We start from the raw sequence: 11,929 nt of genomic DNA, 5'->3' as shown, positions 1-11,929 counted from the left end.
GGAAAAGTTAAAACTGCACCTCATAGACGCAAAGTTTAGTTTAATTTATGTTTAAGTACTACTGTAATCCTCAGTTTAGCTTCAAGCAGATAGCAGAATTAATGGCTTTTTGTAAAATTAAAGCTTTTACCCAGTTGCATATTATGTTCCTATCATAGAAATGTTAAAAAAATCAAAGAAATGTTATTATCTTTTATGATATAAAAAACGAAATAAAATATACGTTCAACAAATATTTATTACATATTTCATATTACTAATGTGTGAATTAAAGGAACGACATCGAATGCATCTTCTTGAGCAAGAGGTGCCGCAACTAATTTACATTTTATATCGCTGATTCCTAGTCTAAAAAAACTTTCTTCTAAATCATTAGTACTTGCTCTAATCTTTTTTGCTGATATTTCTATTACTCCGTCTTGCATTATTGCTGTACCGAATTGACAAACATATCCTAATTTTGTCAAAAACCATTCGTTGCGTTGATCATTTTTTAAACAGAAAGCTTTACGAATATGAAGAGTAACTGTTTCTCCACGAAGATGAATAGAAGGAAAAGTAATTTGTTGATTTGTATCGTGCATATGATATGCTTCGCTTTCTGTTATTCTATTTATAGCTTGTTCCAAGCATTTGCCCCCACTTCGTAATGATTTTTTTAAATGTTGTAGCTCATTTTCAAAATCATATGACGAGATTGTGTTAATGGGGCCAAAGTTTTCTGCTTCTTTGAAAATATGTAAGAGATTATTTACGTTACTTGATATATATTCTGGACCACATAGTGTACTGCACTGTTTTACAAAAAGCTGAAGTAACTTATTTGCTAATGGCCAATGCTCTTTGTAAACTTCTGTAGACAGCAATGTAATGCTGCAAAAAAACAGCATGAAGTGATTATATTGTTCTTCAGGAATTGAGTCCTTAAGAACGACAAATGAACCATAAAACAAAAATGAAGCAAACTCTGATCCTTTCCAATGTTTGATGTCAAAAAGTGCACGAAATTTTCTATGGATCTCAGCAGGAAGTTTAATGTTAAGTAACTTAGCTGTAATCAAGTTGATTTGTGTAGGTGTTAATTTTTTTTTTACACCGAACATACCAAACATCCAGGCCATCAGCATTCTTTTTGTTATACCTAAATCTATCAAATGCAGAGAATCTGCCACAATAATTTGTATGATGATGTCAAACTCATCTAAATCCAAAAGAGGTGAATCTAGTTTGTGATGATCACCGTAAGCTCGGTTTTTGAAACCTTCATGTGTTCTATCTGGGCCAGCGGTGTCCGAGTATGCGTTTCTTCCATTGATGTGTTTACCTTTCGAAGTGCTCTTTAAGCAGCCATCTAACGAGTTGAAATAAGCAACACCTTTTGAAAAAGAAAAATTGTTATACAAAATTTGTTACCCTAATGCTTTTGAATATTATTTTATTTGAATAGTTACCTTTTATAAATGCTCTTGCAGGAGAATCGGCGATAATAGCACGTAATTTGATGTTAAACTTCTTGTATTTTACAAACACATCATTTTTTGTGAGAAAATTAACCTCATCTACAAAAGGTCGGAGAAATTGTTCTATGCTGGCTGGTTTTGTTGCCCCACAATAGATTGAAATTGGCATGACTGGTATTTCCGGCGTTCCATGAATGTTAAATAGAATAGGCCAAAATTGTAGATTGTTGCTTTTGGCAATCGGCAATCCGTCTATTGACACGTTCAGTAAAATTGTTTTATCAGCTTCAAAGTTTACATCGCTACAAATTAGAAAACATAACGATATGTAATACTTATACATGGGAATGAATTTGTAAACATCCAGAAATATTACCTTAACTCGTTGGTGAAGCAATTTTGAATCCCACGATACCAATACTGTCCACCTTGCACGGTAATAATTTCCGAAGAGCGATTGCGGTTGATTTTTAGCAAAGTTCTAGCATCTTTTGGCAATTTGCAAGTACTTACTTTACCGATTATACCCATGACTTGTTCGATGGAATCATATGTTTGATTTGTAGACACCGCCCACGTTTGCAAAGCTTCTTTTACGGAGAATGGTTCGTTTGATGTTTCTTGTTCCTCGTCAGAGCTTTCGAGATAATCGATTACAGCCTCTTCTTCCTCAGCGTATTCAGTAGTTTCATGATCATCTTCAACATAATCATGTTCCACAAGAAAACTGTCGTGTGAGGATGTAGCACCAACATCTGGCGTATGTGCATTATCTGTAAAGCAAAATAAACCATGTTTAATAAAAAGTACAAGCAAACTTCATGATTTTCATTATACCATTTTCTCTTTCACTGGTATTATTTTCTTCTAGCTGGTCTTGCTCCACTATACGGTTACGGGTACGATACAAATATGAGTTGAGCCGAATACGCTTCGAGAATGATTGGTCCATCCTATTTTTGATAAAATCACGGCTAGAAACCACTAGATTATCGCAATAACGCACGCAATTTAACTCGTTGGATGTTTAGTATGTTTAGATTTTGTTCATTTGCGCGCGATTGTGATGAGACAGCAGCGACATAAACACAGACAGTATGGACAAGGGAACAACATCAACAATATCAATATTGGCCTTGTGTGGTATAAACCTAAAATATCTTTTAATTTAGTCTGAATTGTTATAATAATTGTTTGTAAAATAACTTTAAATAATTTTACCATGTTATATTGAAGAAATGGCTTGATTTATATGCATAAAAGCCCAAAAAACGGTTAAACTCTTCAATGTGGTGTTATAAATCGGCTAAATTGGTCTTACGCGCTGTCATTTGCAGCCTGGGTACTCACAGTAGGAGCGATTTCCTCACGCTCTTTCGGCATCACTCTATTAGGATCCAGATGAGATATCCTTTGATCAAACTCACTCCGTATTGCAGTGCATTCATCAAGCACGAAATTCATGAGAATAAATCTGATCTCGAGTCACGGTATTTCTCGCATATCCAGCAAAGACCACGATTTCGTGCCACCTCCTTAACACAAGTGACGGCAAGTTTGATGCATTCCGGATGAAAGGCAGAATTGCACTCCGAAAAAGGAAGATTGCCAAAACAAACAACCGGATCTTTGTTGATAGTAGTAGAGCAGATTGCACAGTCCATTATGAGAGAGAGTATCGATCACTTAGGTGAGCAGTGAGAGTGAACGGAGAAGACATTAGCCGGCATCGCGAATAAATGAACACATTTTAACAGTCGTTTAACGTTCATTTCGGTTTATCCGAGTTCATTTGTTGTTCATTCCTGTTAAAATAAACGATCGTCAAAACAGTTAACGACTGCTCGATATCGCATGTAGGCAAACATGGGGAAAAAAATCGAGCAGTATAATTAAACGACTGTTAATTTGTATCCCATACGCTCTTGACAGTCGTTTGTTTAACGGCGGCATAGGCCAGCTATTAGCTGGCATCGCGAAAGAATTGGTTTAAAATTGACAGTCGTTAAAAATTAACCAGAGTCGTTAAAAATTGCTAGAATTTGGCATCGCGATCGGATTGAGTTCATTTGTTAATTTTAACGACTGGTCATATGCCGCCGTTAAACACGTATGCGATGCGATGCCGCCGACTGTCAAGAGCGTATGCGATGCAAATTAACAGTCGTTTAATTATACTGCTCGATTTTTTCCCCGTGTTTGCCTGTATGCGATATCAAGCAGTCGTTAACTGTTATGACGGTCGTTTATTTTAACAGGAATGAACAACAAATGAACTCGGTTAAACCAAAATGAACTTTAAACGACTGTTAAAATGTGTTCATTTATTGGCGATGCCGGCTATTGATTGATGAGCTGGTGCGAATTACTCTCTGAGTGTATTAAGCAGGGTCAATAACACTGAACCGCAGTCGCCGATGAAACAGAAATCACGTAAAAATACAATTCAGGAACGCGTTTTCGTAGAAATTCTCGTACAATGCATGAACAAAGCGCTTCAACACAGCAACACAGCAAAACTTGCGACAGGAACAGCTTCACAAAACTTAAACCCGAATGGTTTCAAACCAAAAATCACACCAAAAACAGACAGCACACAGGAGCAACGCAGAAACACGTCCAAACGCTTCAGTGTTCAGTGAATGAGCTAACAACTATCAATTGATCATAGTTCATGTTGTTGCATTCTGCACTATAAAAAATAGGGAATGCAAATAACACGTTCAGTTTGAACACTTTCACCGCCTGCCTGACGTTACAGTTTTTGAGTGAGCACGTAGCGCATGGCAAGAGAGCGATGAGAGCGACAGTTTCTCGTGCCATTGTTATCACTCTTTTGTTTCATTGCGATAAGCGACGTAGCACATGTCGTTCTCGTTCTCTCTTTCCTACCTCATTCGTTCTCAAGAGAATTACTGAGCGTCAGATGCAAAGCTGAACGGTGAGCAAAACCGTCATGCGAATTTGTATTCTATAGCCTCATTTTATTTTATTTAATAAACCTATCGATTGAAACTCATCGTTTTCTGGAAATTCAGTACACAAAAATTAGCCTTCACAACTGTGGGACGTAAACTAACAACTCTGTGTACACTTTCAACTCATTTATGGGATGTAAACTCAATAGACAGAATATTCCAACTCAAACGATATGGCGAGATTGAATGTAATTTGTTGTAAGCAGTATGGGAGATGCAAACACACATATGCATACAATATGACCTCACTGGCTTGGATACGATTGTTTGCCAACTTGTGAGTATGCACTCCATAATTAGGTAGTTTGGCCGACGGCAAATGTGACTATAAAAAAGAGCTCAGAAAAATGTTACTCTCAAAACATTGTGATCCATACTAAAAACCATCGCAAAGGCTTCTTTGCTTAATAGCTTCATGGTAATCACACCGGTGTTTCCTTCTTATGAAATCTACCTCGTAGATTGGAGACGACCTAACTATTCACGCGCCAATTAGTGAACAACCCAACTAAATAAGACCAACCTGTGAGGCTATACTGTATATATCAGGTGGGCTTATGGTGTTCTTCCTTCCTAGTACCAAGGTCCATGAAAGAGAACAGGTCGATGACAAACTGACAGAAAGCCATGGGACAATTTTGACAGTTAAATTAAACATTGGATGGAATCGCAAACCGTAACGACTATCGTTTTCGTTAATTTTTGGGTATAAGTAAGGTCCAGCCCTCTACGTTACGCTAGCGTTACGCGTAACGCCTGTTAATCTCAAACCCAAGCAGCATTATTTGAACGCCTATTTTAACCGTCGTAGATGAGCAAATTGATAGCTAATAATGTCTCATAATCTAAACCTTATGAATGTTCAGCAATCGTTCATAGGGTTTAGATTCATTGATAATTCATTAAAATAAAAATAAAATATTTATTTGACTATTACCTTACTATTTTTGAAATTCATTAATGTTATAGCAATTTTAATAATTACTGTTAAAGCAATTAAAATATTTAAATACTTATACATTTCTTAGCCTTGGCATATTGGTAAAACTATGATATTACAATCATTGTGTAAATTTATTTATTAACCTAATTCATCACCCTTATAATAGTTCCCTTAAACTAAATGTAATTATGATTCAAAATGGCCAGAAACGTAGATTTCATAGATAATTAATATATGTCATATATTTAACATAACTTAATATATTTTACTTCTTCTTCTTCTTCTTCGGCTCAACAACCGTTGTCGGTCAAGGCCTGCCTGTACCACTTGTGGGCTTGGCTTTCAGTGACTAATTGATTTCCCCCCATAGCAGGATAGTCAGTCCTACGTATGGCGGCACGGTCTATTTGGGGATTGAACCCATGACGGGTATGCTGTTAAGTCGTACGAGTTGGCGACTGTACTACGAGACCGGCTTGAATATATTTTACATATTTTTTTTTATTTTCTTTTTGTTGGAAATGTTACTCCAATTTAAATCTTCAAGAGTTTTTAAGAACTTGTTTTGGCTATTTTTCATAAACCATGTATGTTAATTGTGTTGCAGAATTTAATCTCCTTGATATTGGTTAATCTTAAAACATGAAACTTGTTTTTTCATCCCATTTTTATACATATTTTTTATTTTAATATTGTACTTTGGCGGGTCGCGTGGATGACAAAACTATAATAAAAATAATGGTTGTTTGGGAATGTGCCCAGGCATGTAACACTTATCTTATGTAATGTAGAGGGCTTAGCCTTACTTTTACCAATTTTTGTACGGGTCTCCTAGCAACATACGATAGTTAAGTTATAAATGACAATGCAACTAACGACAGTCGTTACGACTGTCATCAGAGAAGTATCAAATACGAACAAAATTTTCAAGTAATTCAATTGACGATCGTTTATAGCCTAGCGACAGTCGTTAACCATATCGACAGCGATTGAGCTGTCGTTAACTTAAAAACATTTTTTATTTCAGTTTTTTCTAATCGCGATAAAAAAAGTTGTACCTTTAATAAAAAAATAAGGAAAAAACTATTTTTTTTATTAATATTAATTTGGTAACTATTCTAAAACCTATAATCTATAAAAATTTAAGTTTCCACCAACTGGACCAACTGACCTTCCCTCGGCCCATGAAAAAAATATCGTCACGATCTCTTTGCGGTTGAGAGTCGCCCGCATACATTATGGTTTCGCACTATGTTTTGTTGATATATCATACCGGCCATATCATTGAGGCAAGATTCACTATATGGCAGATATTGGGGAAAATAGAAACGCATAACATACCATCTCTTAATTGACTTCAAAGTTGCATATGCTAGCATAGCCAGGGTAAAACTTTACGACGATATGAACTCTTTTGGAGAGTATTCCGGCCATACTGACAAGGTTAGTTAGAAAGACTCTGTCCAACGTCACCTGCCAGGTGAAGGTGGATGGAAATCTCTCAGGGCCTTTTGCTACCACCAAAGGTCTACGCCAGGTGGACGGGCTTGCCTGTCTCCTATTCAATTTGGCTCTAGAGAGAGCCATCCGCGACTCGAGGGTGGAGACTACGGGAACTAACTTCTATAAGTCAACCCAGATCCTGGCATATGCTGATGATATATACATTGGTACATTGGAGTCGGCTCTCCTGTGTAGCAGAAGCCTATCAAGGATCAAGCAGGCAGCAGATAACCTCGGAATGCAGATAAACGAGGCAAAGACCGAACTGATGGTGGCAACAACAGCGGGCCTACCAATATACAATCACAACCTACGTAGCCGTGACTTACATAAAGATGAACGAACTTTTGAAGTTGTCTCACTATTCACCTATGTATATAGATATATATATATATATATGTATATGTATATAGATATATATATATATATATATATATATATATATATATATATATATATATATATATATATATATATATATATATATATATATATATATATATATATATATATATATATATACCATATATTTATATATATATATATATATATATATATATATATATATATATATATATATATATATATATATATATATATATATATATATATATATGTATATAGTACCGGTACTCTCATACGCCTCTTGGTCGTTTTAGGCCGCCCACAAAGACAGAGTGGGCGTGGTAGACCCAAATAGTAGAGGTAAGATGGCGTGGAGGCGTCCGTCATTAAAGCTGAGATAACGGATTGGTAAAGAAAACTGCGATACCGTCAACGGTTTCGGACACTCCTGAGGCAGGCCAAGACCGTTTGATGGAAGTAGCGCCCCATAAGTAAGTTAGTAAGTATCAACGAGGACTTTAACTACCACATATGTAAAAATGGTTTTGGGCATGCTGTGTATCAGTACTCTGCACTAGTACTGAACAAAACGGTTCATTTCACGACGCAACCCGAAATCGGATGCGAGTCTATCGGAATTGATTCCGACCCAGGGGTGCTGCTTGAGCATAAAGTCGATATCGAAATCACGACCCGTGATACGGAACAGTCGGTGCAATGAAGCATAAGTGACATCGATCTGTTCTGTGCTTTATTGTACCTACTGAGCCTTTTGGATCGATCCGAATGACTCCAGGTCGCTGGTAGAAGTTCCCGGCGATGTATGGCGGATCAAGACTAAGCGACCGCGCAGGGTCATAGTGTGTAAATTTTATATTTAGCCTTAATTCTTGAGTCACCGACTTCATTAGAGGCTTCTTTCTCGACCTTAAGCTTAAAATGATAGGTCAAAATAGAGTCTGGTGGTGTAGTTCTGGACACTCTTGCTACAAGTCAAGATCGCGCAGTAGTTGTAACTCCGGATCAAGAAAGTGGGCAAATAGGCTACAGATAATTGGATGCGTAACGGTTACAGCTTTCTACAACGTGTCATTCAACAATTGTTTCTTATTCTCCTTCCTCTTTTTCTTTGGCACATTAACTGTCGCTGGTCAAGTCCTGCCTCTACCACTAATGGGCTTGTCTTTCAGCGACATATTTTTTAACCATTGCAGGAAAGTTCGCACGGGGAAAGGACTACGTATGGAGGCACGGTCCATTTGGGGCTTGAACCCATGACGTGTATGTTGTTCGTTTATTTTATGTTTGAGACTATTTACGTCTACATTGAGTATGGGGCCGCGCGCACGAGCCGTACCGTGAGCCCTACCGGGAGCCCTGCTCGTTCGGTAGCCTGTTACACACTCACTCGGGTTATGTGCGCTCTGCACACACTTCGCGCGCATCGCTAAGTGCGGCGTGATAGTGTGCGTGAGCGCAGTGTCGATTCCTGGATGTCGACTAGGCATGTGTAAAATGAACGAGAATCGCACCGTTCGAACAGTTCGGTAAAGTGCACGAACGAACGAGATTCCTAACAAAAAGAACGACCAGGACTTTTGGAAGAAACTTACTACACCGAACGCGTTCGAACGTTCCGTTCAGTGTTCGACGGCACACATAAATGTGGTAATGAAACGTGCAAAATCATATTGCTTTCTCGCTCTTTCTCGCACCATGCGAACGGGTCGTCAGAGATCAAAATGTACCCTGTTGGTGTTGAAATCATACCTGTTGTAGAAAACAACGAGGTCGGCGAAAAGTGACAAATTGTTGTTTACAATTTGTGTTTATTGATAAGCCGTTGACAGCCGAACCGAAACGTCGCCGATTTGCCGTTACCAGAGGGAGCAGAAAAAAAACATCGCCGCGCGAATCGAAAAACGGCCATCGCGCGAGCGCCATGAGATCAAGTCAGAAAGCGTAAGAAAGCGTACGTGAAATTTTTTAACCGATCCGCCGCGAAATTTACTTGCTACGTTGTAAGATTTAGAGCAATAAAGTAGTGCAGTAAACTACGAGTTAAAAGATCACGTTTTAAGTTTGAGTTGAAGAAAGAACTTTGCTTCTAGAACATTTTAAAAAATTTCACTTCTTAATTTGTGAAAGCCCGTGTGAAGCTTAGTTGAGTGAACATGAACCGCAAGAACGCTGAGTCCTACCCCGCCGCGAATTCGACAGTGCGACAACTTTCCCCGGTGCACGATTTAGAGGAAGACACTGTTTCGATACAGGATTTGGTCCAGCAAGCCAGGGAGGCTAACGAAAGCTTCATCCGGCTAACCGCGCAAATCGCTCAGTTAAGCCCGAGTGTATCACGGGGCCTTGGAGTGTCGCTGAACGCGCAATGTGGAGGCACGGTCTCCCCAGTCAGCCAGGGAACCGCCGAAGATGTGCTCCTTCCTTCGGCCGTGCCCGTACCGCGAAGATTAACGCAAGGTACACCTGACCGCGGCGACACGGACCGTGAACCTGCGAGCGCGCCGTCTCGATCGAGCATTGCTTTCCCGGATTTTCTGCGTTACAACGCGCGAGCTAGCACTTCTGCGACTCGGCGTAGAGACGCAGACCAGAACGCTGGGCCCAGCCAGCCCCCAGCCACGCAGCCTGATCGAGATCGTGACCTACAGCGAGCTTTAGAAGACCTGGAGATCAAGCAGCTCAGGGAACGGAACGAGTTGATGCAATCGTTCCAGGCAACCGGTCATCAGGGAACAACGCATCAGCAAACAAGCGCAACTGGTCATCAGGGAACGTCTTCTCAGCAACCACGCGTGAGTATCGTTCCGGAAAGATTTCAGGCGAATGTTTTCTCAGCCTTTGATCCTTCGCAGATGCAATACACGGTTAGACACGGTGGAGTACGGCTACGGGACTTGCCGACGTTTGCCGGCAACCCCGAAGAGTGGCCGATGTTTCTTTCCTCCTTCGAATACACCACGGAGGAGTACGTCTACAGCGATGTGGACAACCTAGACCGACTTCAAAAGGCTCTGAAGGGAAAGGCGTTGGAGTCAGTACGTTGCCTCTTGATGCATCCGTCCAATGTACCAAACGTTATCAGCACATTAAAAATGCTCTACGGTCGTCCTGAAATTATTGTTCACTCGCTAGTAAATAAGGTGCGCGCCATGCCCGCGCCTAAACAGGATCGTCTCGATACGCTGATAGACTTTGGGATCGCAGTCCAGAATCTTTGTGCGACAATCACAGCCACAGGTCTCGACGAATACATGTTCAACGTGGCTTTGTTATACGAGCTGACGGAACGCTTGCCTTCATCGCTAAAGCTCAATTGGGGATGTCATCAAATGAACTTGGGACGTGTAACGTTGTCGAGCTTCAATGATTGGCTGAATCATTTGGTCCAAGCAGCCAGTTTGGTGACTGTTTCCTCGGTACACGTCCCAGAAAGTCCGTATACAAGAACTGCATCGAATGCCACAGCGAACAGGCAACATCGACACGTGAATGCGCATCTCACTGCCGCTCCAGCGCGACACACTGCATCGAGTTCTAGCAGAGCCACACCACGTTGCCCAGTATGCCAACAACAATGCGCCAACGTAGAAAGCTGCCCTGATTTTCTTGCCATGGACATAGACGCCCGTTGGCGAGCCGTGCGAGAGAAACATCTTTGTCGCAAATGTCTTGAACGACACTTTAATCGTTGCGAAAGAAGAACGCCGTGTGGCACAAATGGTTGCGTTTTCCTACACAACAGATTGCTTCATGATGGTCGGAGAACCACAGCAGAAGCGCTATCAGCCGGAACCGGCGGACACCATATGAGCAACCATCACCAAACCGCGTTAGGGAAGCCGCCACTCTTCCGTTATGTCCCGGTTACACTTCATGGCAATGGCCGCAAAGTTGATACGTTTGCGTTCTTGGACGACGGCTCGTCCGCCACGTTCGTCGAACATGCTTTGGTAGAAGAACTTGGCCTGCAAGGAACTCCTCATCCGTTGTGCCTCTGGTGGACCGGAAATCAGAAAAGAGAGGAGAAGAATTCAGTGAGGGTATCGTTAAGTTTGTCAGGACGTGATGAAATCGGCAAGGTGTATGTCTTACCAAATGTGCATACCGTACAGAGTCTGGCGCTACCGAGACAGTCACTTAGCGCAGAGAAACTTCAAAGCACATTCGAGCATTTGAGAGGCTTAAAGCTTAATTCATACACTGACATCACGCCTAGGATCCTCATTGGTATGGATAACTGCCATCTAGGTAATCCGATGACATACCGTGAGGGAAAGCCACATGAACCTGTTGCCGCCAAGACACGATTGGGCTGGATAGTGTATGGATCGTACCCAACGAATACCGGTAATGGCGCGAATGGCTTCCTAAACCATCATAGCCCACAAGTTTGCCCGTGTGTAGATAGCACAGACGATAGAATCGATATTGAGCTTAAGAAATATTTTGCGATCGATTCGATGGGCATTACCAAATCGCCCCATCCAGTTGGCTCTAAAGATGATGAAAAGGCGTTGGAGATCCTTGCAACCACGACTCATTTAAAAGGAAATCGTTATGAAACAGGTTTACTGTGGAAGTATAGCAATGTTCAGCTACCACCAAGTAAACTCATGGCCATAAGACGTTTCGAATGCCTGCAAAGAAAAATGCAAAAAGATCCGGTGTTGAGAGCTGCT

The 11,929-nt window shown here is 40.6% G+C and overlaps 1 protein-coding gene across 1 annotated transcript; it reads right to left on the bottom strand.

Moving 5' to 3' along the window:
• Positions 1–826: 826 nt before the first annotated feature.
• LOC121591490 lies at positions 827–2,412 on the bottom strand. The gene is made up of 4 exons (XM_041912047.1): positions 2,298–2,412; positions 1,837–2,233; positions 1,452–1,762; positions 827–873 (listed from the first exon to the last, which is right to left on the bottom strand). The coding sequence occupies exons 1-4, from the start codon at positions 2,410–2,412 to the stop codon at positions 827–829; spliced, it is 870 nt and encodes a 289-aa protein (XP_041767981.1).
• Positions 2,413–11,929: the final 9,517 nt, after the last annotated feature.

Source organism: Anopheles merus, chromosome 2L (assembly GCF_017562075.2).
Source record: "Anopheles merus strain MAF chromosome 2L, AmerM5.1, whole genome shotgun sequence".
NCBI classification, from domain to species: Eukaryota; Metazoa; Arthropoda; class Insecta; order Diptera; family Culicidae; genus Anopheles; species Anopheles merus.
The sequence above is the reverse complement of the archived record's forward strand: the minus strand, read 5'-3'. Positions and strand labels throughout refer to the sequence as shown.